The sequence below is a fragment of the Pelophylax lessonae genome (genome assembly GCF_965119305.1).
Source record: "Pelophylax lessonae genome assembly, chromosome: 3".
Taxonomy (NCBI): Eukaryota; Metazoa; Chordata; class Amphibia; order Anura; family Ranidae; genus Pelophylax; species Pelophylax lessonae.
In genome coordinates this window covers 286096173-286119963 of record NC_138770.1, presented here as the reverse complement: position 1 = coordinate 286119963, position 23791 = coordinate 286096173, and the positions used below count along the sequence as shown (strand labels likewise).

Sequence of the window (23791 nt, the reverse complement as noted above, 5' to 3'; positions counted from 1 at the left end):
CAAGTACTTACACTGTCACTAGATAGATAGATGGAGAGATAGATGGAGAGATGGATATACAGATAGATGGGGAGAGAGATATACAGATAGATGGAGAGATAGATATACAGATAGATGGAGAGATAGATATACAGATAGATGGAGAGATCTACATCAACCTCACCGCTTAGAATTAAGGCCAAAAAGTTCTATTTTGGTCTCATCAGACCAGAGAATCTTATTTCTCACCATTTTGGAGTCCTTCAGGTGTTTTTTTAGCAAACTCCATACGGGCTTTCATGTGTCTTACACTGAGGAGAGGCTTCCGTCGGGCCACTCTGCCATAAAGCCCCGACTGGTGGAGGGCTGCAGTGATGGTTGACTTTCTACAACTTTCTCCCATCTCCTGACTGCATCTCTGGAGCTCAGCCCCAGTGATCTTTGGGTTCTTCTTTACCTCTCTCACCAAGGCTCTTCTCCCCCGATAGCTCAGTTTGGCCGGACGGCCAGCTCTAGGAAGGGTTCTGGTCGTCCCAAACGTCTTCCATTTGAGGATTATGGAGGCCACTGTGCTCTTAGGAACCTTACGTGCAGCAGAAATCTTTTTGTAACCTTGGCCAGATCTGTGCCTTGCCACAATTCTGTCTCTGAGCTCTTCAGGCAGTTCCTTTGACCTCATGATTCTCATTTGCTCTGACATGCATTGTGATCTGGAAGGTCTTATATAGACAGGTGTGTGGCTTTCCTAATCAAGTTTAATCAGTATAATCAAACACAGCTGGACTCAAATGAAGGTGTAGAACCATCTCAAGGATGATCAGAAGAAATGGAAAGCACCTGAGTTAAATATGAGTGTCACAGCAAAGAGTCTGAGTACTTAGGACCATGTGATATTTCAGTTTTTCTTTTTTAATAAATCTGCAACAATGTCAACAATTCTGTGTTTTTCTGTCAGTATGGGGTGCTATGTGTACATTCATGAGGAAGAAGAATGAACCTAAATGATTTTAGCAAATGGCTGCAATATAACAAAGAGTGAAAAATTTAAGGGAGTCTGAATACTTTCCGTACCCACTGTAGATATACAGATAGATGGAGAGATAGATATACAGATAGATGGAGAGATAGATATACAGATAGATGGAGAGATAGATATACAGATAGATGGAGAGATAGATATACAGATAGATGGAGAGATAGATATACAGATAGATATACAGATGGAGATATAGATAGAAATACATACACGGGCATAGCAGCATATATATATATATATATATATAATATAGATGCACAGGCATAGCAGCCCACATTACATTATTATATAGCCATCAAGCAGTGTCTGGCCTACCTGGTGATGACTGGTCCTGGCGCTCTGATCCGATGGCCTGGTCATTAAAGGGGCAAATCCTTGCGGCCCAGAAGTAGTTAAACCTGCAGGAGGAGCGGTGTTTTTATTTGTAAATTACTTTTACTATTGCTTTAGGCCTGATTCACATGTATGCGGGTTAGCGGTTCACATGTATGTGGGTTGGTGGCCCATATTTGCACAGGGATAGGGATAGCAGCCCATTGATTTGAATGGGGTTGGGCTGCTATGCCTGCGTTTTCAGCTGAAAAAAGCCGCATGCAGAATTTTAAAAAATGCATAGGCCGTGAACCCCATCCTGCTTTTGCACCATGCGACTTACTTGCAGTTCCTGCACACGCAGACTGTGTTTTTAAATGCTGGGCCCATGTATTTAAAAATGCAGAAAGCTTGCCAGAGTAGGAACTGCAGGTAAGTCGCATGGTGCAGAAGTAGGATGGATTTAAAGGCCACTGCATTTTTTTTAAAATGCTGCATGCACCTTTTTTCTGCGTAAAATGAGGGCATAGCAGCCCATTCAAATCAATGGGCTGCTATGCCTGTGCAAATGTGGGTCGCCAACCCGCATACATGTGAACCGCCAACCCGCATACATGTGAACTAGGCCTAAGGCTCCATGTACACGGGACGCTGGAAATGGCCGTTTAGGAGCAGTTGGGCATTTTTTTCAGAAGCCCCTGAACCCATCTACATTTTATCTTATCTGTCCATGTACACCAGGTCATTTACAGTCATTTGCAGGCAGTTGCGTTCAGGGACTTTTTTTTAGAAGGCAATTATTTGCGTTCGAACGTGTTTCCCCCGGCGTTTCAAACGCACAAACGCGTCCGAACGCGATGACCCGCGTTTAGCGTTCGCGTTTTTCCATTTTAAAGGGGAATAATTTTTTTGACCTCCTAGGAACGGTTCTAAACGCAAACGCCCCTAAAAAAGGGTACAAATGCGACTGAACGGACATTTCAAACGTCCTAAAAATTCCAGCATTCAAAGGGACTTTTAACAACGTCCCGTGTACATGGAGCCTAAAGCATGTGAAAAGTAGTTTACAAATAAAAACACTGGTCCTCCTGCAGGTTTAACCACTTCTGGGCCGCAAGGATTTAGCCCCTAATGACCAGGCCATCGGATCGGAGCCGAGCGCCAGGACCAGTCATCACCAGGCAGGCCAGACACTGCTTGATGGCTTATTTTAGGCCTGGTTCACAGAGTCTGTACTGACTGACTATATAATTATGTGCAAAAGTGAACCAAAGTCCCTAAATTCAGCAATGAAATTGAAGTGAGGTAGAAATGTAATAATTTAAGTTTAATAATTGAATACCGTGATAATACCGTATACCGTGACAAAACCCTAATCAATTAATTGCAGCATGGAAATCTGATATCGTCACATGCCTAGTGATCACTTATAGAAAAAGAGGTATTTACAACGTGTTTTTTTTTTTTTTTTCATATATTTACAAAGAAATGTTTTGCCTTTCATTTTAATTTTAAACTGAATGTCCTTGTTTTACAAGGTGAGTGTTTTCAGTAACTTTAATAGATTTGTAGTTAAGGTACAGTTTGGTGGGGTTGAGTCATTGAGAAAGATAAGCTTAGAAATTGAGAACATGCCACTGAGGCTAAAATTGCTATATAGCAGTTGGCATACTAATAAAGGCAAGTGAAGAAAAGGAAATGATTTTCCAAGTCAGCAAAAACCATTATAATTAGCTGAAAGCCAATTTCACCCTTGTTTATGTATTATGCACATAACACCGTACCTAACTGCAAAATGTTTCATGTGTAATGTCTATTCCTGTGATAAATTAGGCTGCTCTTGTTATGTATCATTTTTAGTAAATATTTTTCACTGTCACATTACTACAAAAATGGGGGGGGGGGGTCACAAATTTTATGTAATGGCTACTATCCTTATCATGCCTTTACTTTTTGTTTTTAAATGTATTATTTTTTTTTCTTTTAGTCTACAGACGCTGGCGCTCCTTGTCCTCCCATTGTCCCTGTGATCCCTGTTATTCCAGTCCCTGCTGAGAGCAATGTCATTCCATCTTCCACTCCACAGGTCTTTTTCCCCATTTTTTTTTTTTGTGTTTTCCTGCTTTGTTTGTATACGCTGTTTTGTGTTATTTTTCGCATTACATTGTTTTCCACTAATATTTAATTGCCTCTTTTGATTTTAAAGGTAAATTTGTGCTCATGCAGCTCAATATTTTTCATTTAAAAAAATAAATAGTTTACCAAGTCTAGATTATTATGCAAATGGTTGCATGCAATGTATATTTACATACAGATACTTGCATGTATTGATTTTATAACCTCATCTAAAGTCCAATTCCAGAATGTTTTTGTACAGTTCAGTGTGTTGTAATGTAAACCTATATAAAAAGAAAAATGGTACCATTTCAAGCACCTGTCTCTCAGAGGTCATCCTTCGCCTTGTGTGTCTTATGATCATCTCTGATCAGTCTATTCCCAGGTTCCCATAGAAGTCTATGGTACAGTGTCAGATTTGTGCAGTGTGGCCACTTTAGAAACAGGCAAGCTTTATGTAGCATGGTGGTACTGCAGCATCTGAATTAGTAAGCTGGTTGGCTGGAAGCAGAGGCTGTGAGGCTTGTGCTATAGACTAACGCCAAACTGTGAACCTTCATACCTCTAACACATTCAGTTTTTTAAAATGCCATAATAAGGCCTGGTTCATACCTATGCAGTTTGCTTTTGATCCATTTCTGCAGTGCTTTTTGAGGTGCGTTTTTTTCCTATTTTTTTTTTTTTTACAGAATTTCCAATAAGTGGGATTAGATTGTTTAACTTTTACAATCTCTTAGCTTTGATGAAGAGCAAGGATATAGGTGCAAGTACCTCATGGAAAAGGTACTTGCTGGACACAAAAAACAACTTTCTAAACTTTGAATCTTTGCGTGGGACTGTCTGTTCTAAAGATTATGGTTTAGAACTGATAATGGAATCTGCCAGGACAGTACCGATAGGGTCTGTGGTAAACACAACCCCTCTGTCTTCTCATAAATATTATCTGGGAGTACCAAGTAGGGTTTTTTTTAGCTGGATTTTCAGAAAAGTGAAATTAAAAGGTTTAAAGCAGTTTGGGTTTTTTTTTTTTTTTTTTAAGTCGAACTATAGGCAAAACTTTTGTTTCCAATTTTGATAAAGTAAGAAATTATTATAACACCTGTCAGTTTTTCCCCTGCCATCTGTGTCCCATCGGGGCGATTTCCCTTAAAGTGATTGTAAAGTCTCTTTTTCTCTTACGTACTCTGACAGACGCAGCCCGTTCAGTATTCCTTCACGAGTGGGTAATGCGCCCTCTGCAGGAGCAGGCTTGGTAGTTAAAAGGTTAACAACAAAAGCTTTACACACAACACACCTCTAGGGGGCTTTCCCTCAGGCATTACCCATCAGCCTCTAGGTGCTGCTCTTCAGTTTATGCTGCCTAGCATCAGGAGTAGGTCTAGGTTTCCCAGCTGGGACCTATGTCTGTTTTTATTCTTTTTATTTCTTTCATCACTCAGTATCGCTAGTTAGTCAGGGGGATCCCTGGAGGACTACAAGCGACAGCAGAGCTGGGCATCGCACTAGATAATATAGATCCTTACGGTGTCCCAGCCTGCCAATGAGCGTCGCAGGTCATGGTTGTGCCCAAACCTCACCACGACAGTGCTCCTGAGGAAGGGGACAAGCCTGCGGAGAATTCATCTTCGCCAGGATGTCTCAACTCCGGAACGCCCGTGTGTTGCAAGCATCTCTTCCTGGCTGACAGCACCCCCACTCAGGGTGGGAGTTGTTCCGTATGGTGAGTTGCACTAACCCCCTGTCCCTGGGACAGTTATCTTGGGGTTTTATTTGGGCCCACTCCTAGGGGAAGGCAGAACATGTGGTCTCTGTAGTGTCCCCCTCCCTGGCCGTTTTTGGCGGCCCCCACCTCCCTGCCCCCGCTAGGGGTGCTATGCGGTGTACACTGCCTGAATGGGGGGTTGTGGGGGCTTGTTGCATGTCTGGGGGTGCCTCTGAGGTGTCCCCACGGTGGCCAGTTTCCTGGGTTTGTGCTGACTTGGCGCCATTTTTTCGGCCGCCATTTTGGGTGAAGGCAGGCTGGCTGGCTTCCTTGTGTGGGCAGCAGTCTTTTTCTGACCTTCTGACGCCAGGTTGGGTGCCATCTGTACTGTGGGCGGCCACCTAGTAAGGGCTGCGGCTATTTTGCGAGTGCTTCCTCCCATTTACTTTTAATAGGCATTCATTATACTGTGGCTCAGCATGGATCGGCCTCTAGTGCCTGAGGCCACTTCCTTTTTCTCTTCTCCCTTCACTGCAGCAGCTTGTGTGATTTTTGGCTGTTTTTCAGACATTTTCCTGCAAAACTGTTCTTTCTCTATCGCTCATTGACAGACGTAGTCCTCGGTGATACAGCACCTTCGGGTTTATGTTGCCTCCACAGGAGTAGGACTAGACAGGAAATAAAATGCTCTGGCCACACCTTAGGGGCAGTCCCAGAGGGTATATGCTCTCTCTCTCTGCCTCAGCAAATCAGTTTTTTTCTGTCTAGTCAGGAGTAAGGACCTAGATACCTTGCTGGGATCTTCGGTCCTGGCAGGATTTTTTTCTTAGAAAAGATTTTTTTAGACAGCTTTTTTTCTCCAGTGTTCCTGTGAGATCTTCAAGCAAGAAAGCTGAACTGGGCGACGGGCGGGATGTTGAGATCCAGTGGTCACCCCAGTTCAGCCTACGAGCGCGTGCAGGCCATAGCTCCGCGCTGGGTCGGCCGCGACATTGTCCCACTGGAGGGACTGACCCTGCGAGTTAAACGTCTCGCTGAAACGCCAAGGACCATGAGTCACGGCGTCCGTATTGGTCGACAGCCCTCCAACTTCGGTGGAGAGGGGTACTGTCAGGAATGGCGCCCGCCTGGTTCCAGTATGGTGAGTAGTATGTTCCCCTTTTCCCCCTGACGGGTCTTGTGGTGAACGCGGGCCCCTCTCTGTAATGGTAAGGATGGGTTCCCCTTTATCCTATAACATGTCACAGATCCCCCTAATTGAGTGTGATTTTTGTGTACAAAAAGCCAGCAGGCTTGGTTTGGGAGCTGACAATCTAATTACAAAGTATGTTTAAATGATTGTAATATGTGGCAGCACTGGAAGCTTACTGTGTTACAAGAAGTATCCTACCTGTCAGAAGTCACAGGACAGGGATGCGGCTTGCCAGGTCATTCCTCCAGCTGAAGCAGGTCTCCCGACGGCCATGCGGTTCCGCCAGGGTTCGGTACCGCCGGTCAAGCTGATCTCCATGAGAGAGAGGTTTTGCGATGCCTAGTTACTGCAGGACGCCGCTATGCTGTGCAAACCGCCGTAGATCGCACGAGGCCGCCATTTTGGCGTAGCCTCGTGTCTGCAGCATGGGGGCGGCCATGTTTGAGGTGACTCCAACACCTCGTGGAGCTAGGGGAGGCGCCGGAAGGCGTGCAGAGGGGCGGAGCCGCCTCCTTTCTTCCTGGGCAGCCAGCCAAAAGACTTCCTGTTTGTGGACACAGCGCTGTAACCTGTTGCAAGTGAACTCTGAGCATCAAGTGGTGAGCCTGGGGGTCTATCTCTCTCTCTCTCTCTCTCTCGCTCGATAGGGATCCCTAGCAGGTAACACTGAGGGGCTTTTGTGGCGCTGGGGGTCTGGAAAAAAAAAAAAAAAAGTTTTTTATTTAAGTTGGATTGAAGTTTCCGGGTAGTTACTGGAATAATCATGGACCCTGCCACACAAGTACCCCACCTGTTTCCCTCGAGGGGGCCTCGGGACCCGCCGGTGCACAGAGCATGGATGCATTTACAGCAGATTTGGAGTCTATGGTGGCTCGGGTGGAGGCGGCCTGTCAGGGACGGGGGTCAAGAAAGCGACCCCCGCCTACCCCTATAATATCTGACACCTCTGACTCAGATTCAGAGATGGTCACTGCAGCTGCAGGTCCCTCTGCAAGGGCTGTTATCTCAGGTAAAGCTCCCTCAGACAGTGAGGAGGACGTGCATTCTTCCGCCATAATTCAGGAAGAAGCATTGGTGGACGCACTAGTTGTGGCGGTGCCGGAAACCTTAAGACTTGAGGTTTTACCGGCAGAGGCAACTGAAACAGAGATTCCCTTTGGTACTAACAAGCCCATCAAAACGGTGAAGGTTTTTCCTGTACCCAAGTGTTTTGGTAATAAAATTAAAGGAGAATGGGAGCATTCTAAACGTACCTTTACTATTTCCAAGCGTATTGCTAGACGCTATCCGTTTGAGGAATCCCTCATTAAGAAATGGACGGTACCACCAGTGGTGGATCCACCTATTTCCAGGCTGAATAAAGCCACGGTTATCCCAGTGGAGGACACTTCGTCCTTTAAGGATCCGGTGGATCGGAAGATGGAAGCAGAGTCCCGCACTATCTTCTCTCTGATAGGGTCAGCATTTAGACCAGTAATTGTTATTGGTCTAGTTTCCCAGACACTTACGGAATGGGCGAGATTGGTACGCCAAGACCTTAGGGGAAAAGATATTCCCCAGGAAACATCTGATTTGATGGAACAGATTATACAAGGGCTACAGTTTATCTGTGACGCAGCCTTGGACACTACTCCCCTATTAGGGCATGCATCTATGTCAGCGGTAATCCTCAGACGTGTGCTGTGGTTAAAATGCTGGTCAGCTGACCTAGGTTCCAAAAAGACCTTGACGAATCTCCCTTTTCAGGGGAATCGCCTATTTGGGGCCACCCTAGATGAAATCATTAAAGATGCCACTGGGGGCAAGAGCACTTTCTTGCCACAGGCTGCTAAAGCTAAGGGACCTCGCAACACGCGAGGACCTTTCTTTACCGCCCATAAAGGGTTCGCACGCCCGGCTGGAACAAGCGGGAAAGGCAAGACTCCTCCAGGAGGGTTCAAGAAAGGCTGGTCGGACAAACAGAGGACCGACTCAGCCAAACCCGAAGCAAAGGATTACACAGCCTGAAGGTGCGCCCCCACCCGGTTTGAGGGTGGGGGGACGTTTTCACCGGTATTCAGGACATTAGATCGAGTATCGACTACTACTACCGGTGCGATTCTTCCCTTCCAACATTTAAGTGCTACAGGGAGCGGTAGTCACCGTTCCCTGAACAGATCTTTTACTTTACCTTTTCCTAATATTAGTCTCAATTCCCCACAGGAATCTGATCTGGTTGACCAGACAGACCAAGAAGCCTCTAGCCGGGTGACTTCGGTCCTTGAGATTCAACCAGGAGAGATCACCGTTCCTGATAGGAATCAGGTGTCGGATAAATGTGTGGGAACAGAGAACGACCAGACTTTCTCGGATGGTCGGGGCCAGATAGCTCTAGGGACGCCTGGTTCAAATCCCGTCAGTGCCAGTGGTCCTAGAAATTCTAGGCTGGCCTCGCCAAGCCGGCCTGGCCGACTTGGACTTGCTAGTCGCGGACGTTCCGTGGGAACTGCGTCTCAGGGAGTGTCTGCGGTCTCGAGGACCAATCTACCATTATGCTTTACAGTCGCTGGTTTTAATGGCCTGGCCATTGAGACCCAAGTACTGAAGGACAGAGGGTTGTCCGCTTCAGTCATTCCTACCCTTATTAAAGCAAGGAAAGCGACTTCCAGCAGAGTCTATTATCACACATGGAAGACTTATATCGCGTGATGCGAATCTTTAGGATTTCCTCCACGTACCTATTCGGTGACTCGAATATTGGCCTTTCTGCAGAAAGGGGTTGAGCAGAAGCTAGCCTTGAGCACCATCAAGGGTCAAGTTTCAGCATTAGCAATCTTCTTTCAGAAACCTTTAGCTACCAAGTCCTTGGTGCGGAATTTCATCCAGGGGGTGCGGCACCTGGCTCCACCAGTCCGCGCGCCCTTACCGCCCTGGGATCTTAATTTGGTTTTGTCGGTTCTACAGAAACCTCCTTTTGAAAACATCAGGGAGATTCCCTTGCTTACATTATCCCAGAAGGTGGCCTTCTTGGTGGCTATCACTTCTGCACGCAGGGTGTCAGAACTGCTTTATCATGCCAGTCCCCATACTTAGTGATTCATAGGGATAAGGTAGTGCTTCATCCTAAGCCATCCTTTCTTCCAAAGGTGGTTTCAGATTTTCATCTGAATGAAGATATTGTACTACCTTCCTTGTGTCCTCAGCCCAATCATCATCGGGAACATGCGTTGCATTCCTTGGATGTGGTTCGGGCAATCAGGGTATACCTGAAGGCTACGGAATCGTTCCGTAAGACGGATTCACTTTTTGTGATCACGGATGGCCCCAGAAAGGGGTTGCCTGCATCTGCCGCGACTATTGCCAAATGGATTAGACAGACGGTGGTGCAGGCTTATTCTATTAAGGGTCAGAGTCCTCCGTTCCCTTTTAGGGCGCACTCCACTCGAGCGCTCAGTACTTCCTGGGCCTTTCGCCATCAGGCGTCAGTGGTCCAGGTATGTAAGGCGGCCACCTGGTCGTCGGTACATACCTTTACAAAATTTTATAAAATTGATGTCATGGCATCGGCGGATGCCTCATTTGGCCGCAAGGTTTTGCCGGCCGCAATTTGAGGAGACCGGTGGTCTACCTCGAGGGTTTTTTTCTGTTTGAAAATTTTTTTGTTGAGTCTCATCATTAAGGATGAGCATTGTAAACTTCTAGTTGGCACCGGTTGGGCCTTCTAGATTGGATTTGATTTCCATTTTCCCACCCCTCATTTGTGATACTGCTCTGGGACTTCCCGAAGGTGCTGTATCACCGAGGACTACGTCTGTCAATGAGCGATAGAGAAAAATGGATTTTTGTAAAATCTTACCGTAAAATCCTTTTCTCTTAGCTCATTGACAGACGTAGTACCCGCCCCATTGTTTTTTTGAGTTGGGTTGGGTTAAATTCTCTAAAGACTGCTTTATGACATAACTGATTTGCTGAGGCAGAGAGAGAGAGGATATACCCTCTGGGACTGCCCCTAAGGTGTGGCCAGAGCATTTTATTTCCTGTCTAGTCCTACTCCTGTGGAGGCAACATAAACCCGAAGGTGCTGTATCACCGAGGACTACGTCTGTCAATGAGCTAAGAGAAAAGGATTTTACGGTAAGATTTTACAAAAATCCATTTTTCTCTGTGGCTAGAGCAGTTTTAAAGGGGTCTCCACCAGTGGTGCATATTTTCAGTGTGAACCACGGGAACTGGCATTTTAAAGGGCCAGTGTTCCAAAAAAGTTTTTTAATGCTAAATGCAGTCCCAAGATAACAAGTTCCCCGGAGACTTGGTTGGGGCTTCAGGAACTCCTGAATCCTCTTCCATGGCCTCCTTATCTGCTGCGCTTGCGACCTTGGTGTTCAAGGTTGGTCTGCTGATGTCTGAACGCACTGCTCATAAACGGCCGATGACCTCTGTCTTCTGACTCAGAGCTTGAATTAGTTGCCAAGGACAACGTCCCCCTTGAGGTGACACGTGCAGATTTCCCTGATCAGATTGCTGCATTCCAAGGACAGGGAGTCGCTGGGGGCTTATTCTGTCCCTCTCTCTGCAGGGGCTCCTTAGCGCGGGCCTGACCTCCGGGGGGGCGGCGCTCTAGCGATGTGGGGACATTCCTTTTTCTTACAAAAAAAATATTTCTCTTACGTCCTCAGACAGTCGCCGCCCACTCATACAGTCTTCACCAATGGGGTATTGACTCTCCACAAGAGTAGCTAGGCATAAGACTTGTTAAAACAAAAGCATTTACATAGAAACACCCATGGGGGCTGTCCCACTGAAGACTGGTGAAGACTGTATGAGTGGGCGGCGACTGTCGGAGGACTCAGAGAAAGGAATTTTACGGTAAGATTTTACAAAAATTCAGTTTTTTCTCAAAGTTTGCCGGCGGGTCCTATTTATGCAACATGGACTTTTCAGGCCATGTATCCCCACCTAAACCCCTCACGGAGGCCGCAGGGCCCTCTGAATCTCAACTGTCCACTGATGCCATTTCAGCGGTCCTGTAAGCTTTTGTGTCCCGGGTGGAGGTTGCCTTTAGAGGGCGGGGTGTACAAGATAAGGCGCTGGTGGACGCATTGGTTGTGTCTTCGCTCCTGGGGCGTGGGTTGCCTTTGGGTGGCACCCATAAGCCTCCAATGGTGGAAAGTATTTTCCATTCCCCACTTATATTGCTGGCCTACTCGACAAAGAATGGGAGTGGCTGAAACGTTCTCCCAGGGTGTGTAGGCAGTTTACTAAGCGCTACCCCTTTGTTGAGTCTCTGGTGAAGAAGTGGTTTGTGCCACCTAAGGTAGATCCCCCGTTCTCCAGACTTAACAAGGCTACCATTATTTCGTTAGAAGATTCCCCATCTGGGAACAGATCTGGAAAATAACCCAGAGATTCACAGAATATATAATTACTCAGGACCCAACCCTTTTTTTGTTTCACGCCCCCAACATACCAATTCAAAATTACAAACAATCTATCATCCCGCACTTGCTAAATGCAGCTAAAATGTGTATTCCTCTTAAATGGAAAGAGATGGAACCACCTAAAATCAATACGTGGATAAAAAAGTCGAGGAAATAAACAAGTTAGAGAATCTAGTCTTATCCGCCCGCCAACAGTATGATAAATACAAGAAAAAATGGCAAAAATGGAATGATTATGTGAACTTGGAAGAATGTCAATTATTGATCTTAGAATAAGAATTAACTGGTGAAAGGAGAAAGGAAAAGATGTGTGAAATACAAACTGTCGGCAGTCTTTGTTTTGGCCTGTGCGTTGTGGAGGAGGGGAGGAGGAATTTGGGTTTGTTTTTTGTTTTTTTGTGGGGGAGGAGGGGGGGGGGGGGAAATGGAATAAAAAAGGAAAGGTTTGGAGATTAGTTACATGGGTAATTTGAGATATTATTTTGCCATGTTTGAGCCTTTTTGGAAATGAATCATTATAGATACTGTTATTGTTATCTCTTTTTTTGTTGTTGAACAAGTGTAAAACTAATGAATATAATGGATGATTTGTTTATGTAACTGAATCTAAATAAAAATTTTGTAAAAAAAAAAAAAAGATTCTCCATCCTTTAGGGATCCAGGGGATAGAAGGGCGGAGGCTGTGGCCCGCAACATGTACGCTCTGCGCTACGGCCTGCTTTTGCTGCGGCCCTGGTCACCCAAACGGTGACTGAATGGGCAAAGCTACTACGCCGTGATGTTGAGGGCAAGCCTGTCCCTCCGGAATTTGGGGAACTGTTTGACCAGATGGTGCAGGCGCCTGCTTGCTATGCTGCACTGGACACTACTTACCTTTTGGGTCGCCTGTCGTTTTCGGCGGTGGTCATGAGGCATATGCTTTGGCTGAAGTGTTGGTCTGCTGATCAGGCTTCTAAGAAGGCCTTGACAGAACTCCCCTTTCAAAGGGAGCGTCTGGGGATACCCTGGACGACATTATTAAAGGTGTTATGGGGGGGGGTAAGAGTACCTTTCTCCCGCAGGCTTCCAGGGGTAGGGATTCTCGCCGTTGGCGGGGTCCATCCTTTTCGGCTCAAAGGAAGTATTCTCGTTCCTTTGGGGCAGCCGATAAGGCGAAGCCCTTCAAGGCTCCCTCGGGTGGTTCCAAGCATCCCTGGTCTGGGAAACAGAAGTCCGGTTCTGCCAGGCCTGTGGTTAAGGCCCCTGTCGGCCTGAAGGTGCGCCCTCACCTGTGACTGGGGTGGGGGGGGGGGGGACGCCTTTTTCAGTTCTCGGAATTGTGGCTGGCCTGGATCCCAGACAAATGGGTCCAGGAGGTTGTGCGTTCCGGATACAAGATCGAGTTTCGATCCGTTCCTCCATTCAGGTTTTTCCCTCCAATGTCTGCCTATCCCCGGATAGCTTGCGAGGGCTCTATGGGGCAGTGCAGGACTTGCTACAGCAAGGAGTGATAGTGTCCGTTCGGCATGCGGAACGCTTTCACGGTTTTTATCCCAACCTGTTCACGGTTCCCAAGAAGGGGGGCAAGGTGCATCCGATCCTGGACTTAAGTTCAAGATGGAAACTATTCGCACGGTGGTGGCCTCCCTACATCATGGGAACTTGCTGGCCTAAATAGACATCCAGGATGCCTGCCTCCACATTCCAATCTGTGCTGCTCACCAATGGTTTCTCCGTTTTCCCATAGGAGAGGATCACTATCAGTTTGTGGCGTTACCCTTTGGTCTCACCTCCGCTCCTCAGGTCTTCACGAGGATGTTGGCCCCGGTCCTGGCGTTGTTACGACAGCGGGGGTATCGGTCCTGGCTTACGTCGACGATCTGCTTCACCTTGCGGAGTCCCCCGTGTTGCTGACGGAACACTTGTGGGTCACCATGAGTACTCTGGAGGAGTTTGGTTGGATCGTGAACCTTCAAAAGTCGTCTCTGACCCCTTCCATGAGACTGGTCTATCTGGGCCTGCCTTTGGACTCGTCCTCTGCCAGGGTGTTTCTTCCTCTGGAAAAGCTCCAGAAGCTTCAGTCGGCGGTTGATTTGTTGATGTCCAATTACCCGCCGTCCGTTCGGACTTGTATGAGAGTACTGGGACTGATGGTGCTCTCCTTCGAGGCGGTCCCATTCGCTCAGTTCCACACGTGGGTTATACAAAAGGAAATTCTCTGATTCAGTTAAGCCGCAGGACCAGAGAGTCCCTGGTCTGGTGGCTTCGGTCCCCGATGCTTCAGTCGGGGAAGTCCTTTATCCCTATATACTGGACAATTGTCACCACGGATGCGAGTCTGTCTGGGAGGGTGGGGGTTAAGTCCTGAATCAGGACTTGGCTTAGGGAGTCTGGTCCCTGGAGGAATCTCGATTGCCGATCAATGTCCTGGAGCTGAGAACGATCCGGCTTTGCCTGATGCACTGGACCGACCGTCTGGAGGGTTGTCCAGTGCACATTCAATCGGACAATGCCACGGCCGTGGCTTATGTCCGTCACCAAGGGGGCACCAAGAGTGTCCTTGCAGCCCCGGAAGTGGCAGACATTCTACAATGGGTGGAGCGCCATGTTCTTGCTCTCTCTGCGATCCACATTCTGGGAGTGGAAAATTGGCAAGCAGATTACCTCAGCCGTGAGGCCTTGGATGCAGGGGGAGTTTGTTTCAGCAGTTGTGTCTGCGCTGGGGCACTCCAGACGTGGATCTGTTGTTTCGAATCAACAGGAAGGTACATAGGTTTGTGGCCCACTCTCAGGACCCTCTGGCAGATGCCGCAGACATGCTGGTGGCCCCCAGGGGCCAGTACCGGATGATGTATGCCTTTCCTCCTCTCAAGTTGCTGCCAAGACTTCTTCACAGGATAGAGGCGGAAGGGATTCCGGTCATTCTTGTGGCTTCAGACTGGCCTCGACGCGCCGACCTGGTCAGGCTTGTCGCAGACGCCCCATGGAGATTTCCTCTCAGGGAGGATCTACTGTCTCAGGGGCCTATCTTCCATCCTACTTTACAGTTGCTGGCTTTGACGGCTTGGCTGTTGAAAGCCAGGGGCTGAAGGACAGGGGTTTGTCTGCTTCGGTGATTCCCACTCTGCTAAAAGCAAGGAAGGCGACTTCCAGGAAAATGTATCATCGTATGTGGAAGTCGCACATTGCGTGGTGTGAGTCCCTTGGGACCCACCCTCACTCCTATTCGATGGCTCAGATCTTGGCTTTCCTTCAACGGGGAGTTTATCAAAAGTTGGCCTTGAGTACTATCAAGGGTCAGGTCTCGGCCCTGGCTATTTTGTTCCAGAGACCATTGGCCGCCCATTCCCTAGTGCGTAACTTCATCCAGGGTGTGCGACACTTGGTACCTCCGGTGCGACCTCCGCTACCACCATGGGACCTTAATTTGGTGCGGTCTGTGCTCCAGAGGCCTTCCTTTGAAAATATTCGGGAGGTTTCCATGCCTACCTTGTCTCAGAAGGTGGCTTTCTTGGTGGCTATTCTGTGCACAGGGTGCCTGAGCTGGTGGCGCTGTCCTGTCGTTCTCCCCATCTGGTGGTTCACAAGGACAAGGTGGTACTTCGGCAGGATCCGTCTTTCCTGCCGAAGGTGGTTTCCAGTTTTCACTTGAATGAGGACCTCGTGTTACCTTCCTTGTGCTCTTAGCCTAAACATCCTATTGAATTTGCTCTGTATACCCCTGATGATGTTCGGGCGATTAGGGTGTATTTGGCATCTACCGAGTCTTTTCGCACGTCTGACTCGCTCTTTGTGCTCACGGATGGCCCGAAGAAAGGGCTGTATAAAAGGAAAAATTGGTGCGCATTCTCAATAGAACAGAATAGGTGATCGTGTAGAATCGCACTCTTAAGTGTGAATCTTCAATAATAGATGAAATCAATGCATAATCCATAAACATAATTAATGCTAGCAGGTATAAAAAAGAGTAAAAACACTGATGGTAAATCGCACCCTAGATCAAACTTCAGAAATTAATTAAATCGGTGCATGATGCAAAATATAAATGTTGAAAGATGTATAAACAAAACATACACAAAGGTGGTGTATTGAAAGTGCAATAAATAAAATATGACAAATAGAATGAGATCAAGTGCATAAGTGCATGAATGAATATGCTGACCGTATTGGTACAGCAAAACGTAGAGTGCGAATCTATAAGTACATGCCCATGTGGAGAAAAAATTATGAAAAGAAAAAATTATATAAACCAATGATTAAGTGCGAATACACAAATGCTGGATGTACTCTAGTGGAATAGGTGCCCAAAAAGTGAACAATATATAGAGCTAATTGCTCAGAATATAAGAACAGTGATCAAATGAACAGTGCTGATGCTGGTATTAAAAGTCCGTAGTGTGAACCAGTGCAAAGGTGATGGTTCCAACAGACAGTGACTCTTGTGTTGATTCCACAAATACACGTGACTCTTGTGATTCCTTAAAGTGTTGCCTGTAGAGATGGCATGTCACTCCAGTGAGTTAAAAGTGGACAAAAGGTACAATGGCCGCTCACCTCCATGTACACTCAAATGAGCGTTTTGTGAGAATAATCACCAGGATCTGACACAGGTCCCTCTCCACAGGAATGAATGATCGGATGCAACCAACAGGAAACAAATCTCTCTCTTCAGTAGTATACAGCCCACAAACAGTAGAAGTATGAGAGTAGCAGATCGCTACTAAGCCACAGGATGTGGAATTCCTTCCGCTGTCCCTCGCTCAGTAGGGGGATAATAACAGAGAGGATCTCATGGTGCAGTATGCCAATAGTACATTTATTAAAAAATTAAATCACTTACAGTTGAGTAAAAACAAACGAGCAGACTGCCGATGCGGTAAATGCGATACTTCCGGTAACAGTTATCATCCCTTGATAAAGTCACATGTGGTGACGCAACGCGTGGGGAGGAGCCGGGTGACGTCACTTCCGGTTTTCCGCCGTGACCGGAAGTATCGGATTTACCGCATCGGCGGTCTGCTCATTTGTTTTTACTCAACTGTAAGTGATTTCATTTTTTATTAAATGTACTATTGGCATACTGCACCATGAGATCCTCTCTATTATTATCCCCCTACTGAGCGAGGGACAGCGGAAGGAATTCCATATCCTGTGGCTTAGTAGCAATCTGCTACTCTCATACTTTTACTGTTTGTGGGCTGTATCCTACTGAAGAGAGAGATTTGTTAACTGTTGGTTGCATCCGATCATTCATTCCTGTGGAGAGGGACCTGTGTCAGATCCTGGTGATTATTATCACAAAACGCTCATTTGAGTGTACATGGAGGTGAGCGGCCATTGTACCTATTGTCCACTTTTAGCTCACTGGAGTGACACGCCATCTCTACAGACAACACTTAAAGGAATCCCAACGATTTTACACGGTGGTGACACACTGAATAAGATTGGCAGCTTATTCCCCTCATCATCACCTTATACTCATCTATTACTTTACAACATCCATCCCTCCAGTAGCGCATTGGTTCTATTTACCCATTTATTTCCGAAGAAAGGGCTGCCGGCATCTGCTGCGACTATTTCTAGATGGATCAAGCGGACAGTGGTGCAGGCTTCTTCCATTAAGGGTCAGGTTCCACCTTTCCCGGTCAAGGCGCACTCTACTCGGGCGCTTAGTGCTTATTGGACTTTTCGCCATCAGGCATCATGATCTGTGCTTCAGGTGTGCAAGGCGGCGACCTGGTCGTCCGTTCACACCTTTACCAAATTTTATAAGGTGGATGTGATGGCATCTGTGGATGCCTCCTTTTGGCCACAAGGTTTTGCAGGCTGCGGTTTAGGGGGCCATTTGGCTTCCTTGAGGGTGTTTTTCTGTTTGTTTTCAGGTAGACCTCATCTGGTTGCTCTGATGAGTCCTGTGTTGCCTGGTTGGCCATGTTGGCCTTGGGGACTGTTTTTTCTTTGTTCTTCTGTTCCCACCCCTCATTTGGGTACTGCTTTGGGACGTCCCTACTGATATGCATCGGAGGACCGCGTCCATCAAAGAGCGATAGAGAAAACTGGATTTTTGACTTACCGTAAAATCATTTTCTCTTAGGCTCATTGGCAGGCGCAGTACCCTCCCTTCTAGTTTTTTGAGTGGGTTGGTATACTTTTCTCTGACACTGCTTTGATACAAAACTGACATCCTATGCAGGAAGAGAGAGGGTATACCCCCAGGGACTGCCCATAGGCGTAGCTAGTAATTCTTTCTGCCTAGTGTCCTACTCCCCGCACTAATTTAACACAACTAGAGGATAATCAAATGAAATGGAATCAGCATAGAGGTTTACTTCTTCTGAGAGATATTAAAGGAATACTCTAACCACCATGACTACTTCAGTGATTTGAAGTGGTGATTGTGCGAGGAGTCAGAAACACTGCACATGCTGGGATATTTACAATTATGTGCTGGGGGATAGTTGCACCCCTAGCACATATGACTTAGGCAGCCAGAAAATGTCATGTCCTTATTAATACATGTATGAACAAGTACATGACATATGACAAAACTAGTTATTAAAAAACATATTGCAACATTTTACACACGCTAATGCACACACCTTTTCTACTTATTTTGCAGACTGTTGGCGGGTACTGCTGGTCATGCAGGTACTGCTGGTTATGCGGGTTCTGCTGGTCATGACGTCGGGTACTGCTGGAGGAAGCAGCGGCTGTAGTATAGAGCAGAGCCACTGCTTCCTGTATGGCTCCTGTCACAGGCGGAGGAGGGGGGCATTTCATATCACTCCGCCTGTGACAGAGCCGAAACTATACAGGAAGCAGCGGGTCTGTCACTGACTGCAGACATCCTAAGTCTACTGCGGCAGCCGGAAGATCCCACGGCACTTGCAGCCTAAACAGTGCCCATCCAATACAGCCTCACCAGTGCATGCCCATTCAATGCCGCCTGATCAGTGCCCATCCAATGCAGCCTGATCAGTGCATGCCCATCCAATGAAGCCTTACCAGTGCCCATCCAATTAAGCCTCACCAGTGCCCATCCAATGCAGCCTCACCAGTGCCCATCCAATGCAGCCTCACCAGTGCCCATCCAATGCAGCCTTGCCAGTGCCCATCCAATGCAGCCTTGCCAGTGCCCATCCAATGCAGCCTTGCCAGTGCCCATCCAATGCAGCCTTGCCAGTGCCCATCCAATGCAGCCTTGCCAGTGCCCATCCAATGCAGCCTTGCCAGTGCCCATCCAATGCAGCCTTGCCAGTGCCCATCCAATGCAGCCTTGCCAGTGCCCATCCAATGCAGCCTCGCCAGTGCCCATCCAATGCAGCCTCGCCAGTGCCCATCCAATGCAGCCTTGCTAGTGCCCCTCCAATGCAGCTTCATCAGTGCCCATCTAATGCAGCCTCAGCAGTACATGCCCATCCAATGCAGTCTCAGCAGTACATGCCCATCCAATGCAGCCTCACCAGTGCAAGCCCATCCAATGCAGCCTCACCAGTGCATGCCCATCCAATGCAGCCTCACCAGTGCATGCCCATCCAATGCAGTCTGCAATGAAGAGAGAGGAGAGCGGCTGGATTACACAGAGCGGGGATCTCCCACTTACCCGGTGACCGCTGTCATACGAAGTCCTGCCTCCTGGACCTGCTCCTATGATAGACGTCACCAATGTGCTGTCTATATTAGGAGCCGGTCCAGGAGGCGGGGCTTTGTATGACAGTGGCACCCGGGTAAGCAGAAGATCCCCGCGGCACTCTGACTACAGTTAGTTGGAAGCCGCTGTGGCCGTGCCTCCAACTAGAATTCCTTCCTCCCCAGCAAAAAATAAAAAAATTGTCAGGTGGCAGTGGGCCGCATTGCCTGCAGCCCTGGGCCGCAGGTGGGACATGGCTGTTCTAGATCATTGACTAAAATTGTTGAGGCCAGTTAGCATTTTCAAGGGGTCTACAATGGCAGCCTCCATTTTTCTCAGTCAACATGAAACTTGTGAAAATTGTGAGTTTGTATTTTTGATGAATGTGGGGAACATAGACCCCCCCCCCCCCCACACTTGGTTTTGAGGTATTTAAGAATTATACTCGTATGCAAAAAAGTCAAGCAATAATCTGCTGGTATGTGGGGTGATTGTAACATATAAACTTTTCTTTTCTTTGTATGAAAGTCATATTTTTTTTAACTTTCAGAGCATTTTCTTGCATATCAAACTTTACACATCCTAGAAAATTTAACCTCTAATATTTTCATGATGGTGCTGCCATTTCTGCTAGTGTGAGGCAGCAGTGAAGCATACAAAAGTGGCCTCTCATCCAAGGTGGTCAAGAGCATAATTGCAAGCAGCTGAACAGATGTTAGCTGACCAACAAACCACTAGCTGTCCTTATTATGGTGTACATTTATCTAAACCCATAATAGAGCAGCTCTTTTGTGCATTAGTATGCATCTCTAACTATAGATGCATCAATACCAGCATATAATAGTCTCTAATTGGTCCTATTGCAGCTGAGCAGTCATGAGTTTGTGTGTAGCTATGGCAATCCATGTATTTGAGATCCACCAGTTCTCCAACTTGCTGAACCTGTTTCTTTCTTTTTCATTTATTACGAGACACAGCATTTTAAAACAATGGAGTTGTACTGCTGCCGGGTGCACCAGGAAAGTATTCACAGTGCTTCACTTTTTCCACATTTTGTTATGTTAGTCTTATTCCAAAATAAATTAAATTCTTTATTTTCCTCAAAATTCTACAAACAATACCCCATAATGACAACATCAAAGAAGTGTGTTCGAAATCTTTGCAAATTTATAAAAAAAAAAAAAAAAAAAATGACATGTACTTAAGTATTCACAGCCTTTGTCATGATGCTCAAAATTTAGCTCAGGTGCATTCTGTCTCCACTGATCATCCTTGAGATGTTTCTACAACTTGATTGGAGTGCACCTGTGGTAAATTTAGTTGATTTGGCATGATTTGGAAAGGCACACACCGGTCTGTTTAAGGTCACACAGTTAACAGTGCATGTCAGAGCACAAACCAAGCCATGAAGTCCAAGAAATTATCTTTAGACAATATTGCATCGAGGCACAGATCTTAGGGAAGGGTACAGAAAATTTCTGCAGCATTGAAAATCCCAGTGGGCACAGTGGCCTCCATCATCTGTAAATGGAAGAAGTTTGTAACTACAAGGACTTTTCACAGAGCGGGCCGCCCTGTCGAACTAAGGGATCGGGGGAGAATGATCTTAGTTGGGGAGGTACAAAACAAAAGGCTATCAGCGCAACCAAAAGCGTGACTACTAAAAGTGCATTAAATCAGTAGTGCAATAAATAAATAGTGCAACAAATAAATATAGATATAAAGACCGCCCCCCCCCCCCCCTTATGTGCCCACACCTCACAATACAAACTAAATTACAAAATCATAGTGATGCGCCAGTCAAAACAAAGTGTAAATCCTTGACACAAGTAGTGCACAATTAAATGATTCAATAAAAATAAGTGTCCATAAGCAGTGCAATCATTCCGAGTGTCCATACATAATGAATTTAATCAATTCCCAAGTGTCCAGAAGAATGATCCTGTGTGAACTTAAATATACACCTCTGTGAGTTGTGCAATCCCACCAACAGGTGAATTGGTCTCTCACCTCCACTGAAGACCCAATCACGGGTCAATAACTGCCTTGTTCTATATACAGGGATTTGAATACAAATAAACTAACACGTAAACATCCTGTGAAAGAGAGAGCACTAGATCTCTTTATTTATTCCCTGCATATGTGGTAATCGCTCTGGAGGGGAGAGGCTATCCATAGCCTATGTGGTCTGGGGATCCCTGTATATAGAACAAGGCTGTTTTTGACCCGTGATTGGGTCTTCAGTGGAGGTGAGAGACCAATTCACCTGGTGGTGGGATTGCAGGTGTATATTTAAGTTCACACAGGATCATTCTTCTGGACACTTGGGAGTTGATTATATTCATTGTGTATGGACACTCGGGATGATTGCACTGCTTATGGACACTTATTTTTAGTGAATCGTTTAATTGTGCACTACTTGTGTCAAGGATTTACACTTTGTTTTCACTGGCGCATCACTATGATGTATTTTAGCTGGGGAGGTGACCAAGAACCCCATGGTTACTCTGACAGAGCTCCAGTGTTTCTCTGTGGAGAGAGGAGAACAATCATCTCTACAGCACTCCACCAGTCAAGCCTGTATGGTAGAGTGACCAGACAGAAACTACTCCTCAGTAAAAGGCACATGACAGCCTGCCTGGAGTTTGCCAAAAGGCATCTGAAGGGCTCTCAAACCATGAGAAACAAAAATTCTCTGGTCTGATGAAAGAAAGATTGAAATATTTGGCCTGAATGGTAAGCGTCCTATCTGGAGGAAACCATGCACCGTGCATCACCTGGCCAAAATCATCCCTACAGTATAGCATGGTGGTGGCAGCATCATGCTCTGGGGACTGGGAGACTAGTCCAAATCGAGGAAAAGATGAATGCAGCAATGTACAGAGAGGTCCATGATGAAAACCTGCTCCATAGCGCTCTAGACATGAGATTGGGGTGAAGGGTCATCTTCCAATAGGACAACGACCCTAAACACACGGCCAAGATAACAAAGGAGTAGCTACGGGACAACTCGGCGAATATCCTTGACTGGCCCAACCAGAGCCCAGACTTAAACCCGATAGAACATCTCTGGAGAGATCTGAAAATGGCTGTGCACACCGATGCTCCCCATCAACCTGATGGGGCTTGAGAGGTCCTGCAAAGAATAGAAGAAACTGGCCAAAAATAAGCTTGTAGCATCATACTCCAAAATACTTGAGGCCTTTAATTGATGCCAAAGGTGCTTCAAAAAAGTATTGAGCAATGGCTTTGAATACTTATGTACTGTGGGGAAAATTTGATCCCCTACAGAATTTGTAAGTTTGCCCACTTACAAAGAAATGGAGGGTCTATTATTTTTATCATGGGTGTATTTTAAATGATAGAGACAGAATATTAACCAAAAATCCAGAAATAAAACATACAATACAAATGTTATAAATTGATTTGCAGTTCAGTGAGTAAAATAAGTATTTGATCCCCAAGCAAAACATGACTTCGTGCTTGTTGGCAAGCACAGAGGTAAGACCTTTCTTGTAGTTACCAGGTTTGCACACATCTCAGGAGGGATTTTAGTCCACTCTTCTTTACAGATCTTCTCTAAATTCTTAAGGTTTCCTGGCTGTCTCTTGACAACTTAGTTACAGCTCCCTCCATAAATTTCCTATAAGATTAAGGAGGCTGGCTAGGTCACCCTGTTAGGAGAAATTATGTCAAGCGCTATGGAAGAGAATGCCATGTGCAGGTTACATGGATAAGAAACAAAAAGCAAATAGTTGTTAGATCAATATACATACATATTAACCGTGCATATAGATATAGGGGAGAGACAGTTCAATGTGCTGAGTCCATATGCACTTAATGGAGCACTTTGGCGAGGTGGCAGCCTGCTTTCCGAGGTAGAAGCAGCCTTGTGGGTTAGAAAAAGAGAAACAAGCGGCGCCACTCTAAGTGCAGAAAGAAGGTAGTAATGCACGTATTTAAAATACTCGCATGGTGGAAGAAGTAAAAGGCTTATAGTAAAAAATCCATGCTGTCTCCCAGGATCCAGGTGGGGGGCTGTTATCCACAGCGGTCCACGTCTGCTGCACCGGGGGTTTCCAGGGCCCTAATGTGCTTCATCTTGAGCTACTCCTTTGTTACCTTGGCGGTATGTTTTCGATTATTGTCATGATAGGAGACCCAGCCATGACCCACCTTTAGTTTTCTGGCTGAGGGGATTTTATAATACTTAGCCCCATCCATTGGTCCCTCAATGCGGGAAAGTTGGTGTGTACCTTTAGCAGAGAAAGGGCCCCAAAGCATAATGTTTTCACCTCTGTGTTGGACTGTAGGGATGGTGTTCTTAGGGTCAAAGTCAGCATTTTTCTTCCTCCAAACACGTTTTCTTCTTGAGGATTGGCCAAATCCTGAAAAGGTATTACTCCCACAAAATGCTAAGCGGAGTTAT

General features: G+C 46.4%; 1 protein-coding gene across 23 annotated transcripts in view; it reads left to right on the top strand.

The window, feature by feature from the left end:
* DLG1 (discs large MAGUK scaffold protein 1) overlaps window positions 1–23791 on the top strand; it is an 818929-nt gene that overhangs the window by 323013 nt on the left and 472125 nt on the right. For 13 of the 23 annotated variants that reach the window (XM_082251441.1, XM_082251456.1, XM_082251455.1 and 10 more), the window contains one exon: window positions 3315–3413. The exons of the other annotated variants lie outside the window; for them this stretch is intronic. In XM_082251441.1, the coding sequence (XP_082107567.1) occupies window positions 3315–3413 (99 nt within the window). The remainder of the gene's footprint in view (window positions 1–3314; window positions 3414–23791) is intronic. 23 annotated transcript variants of the gene reach the window in all.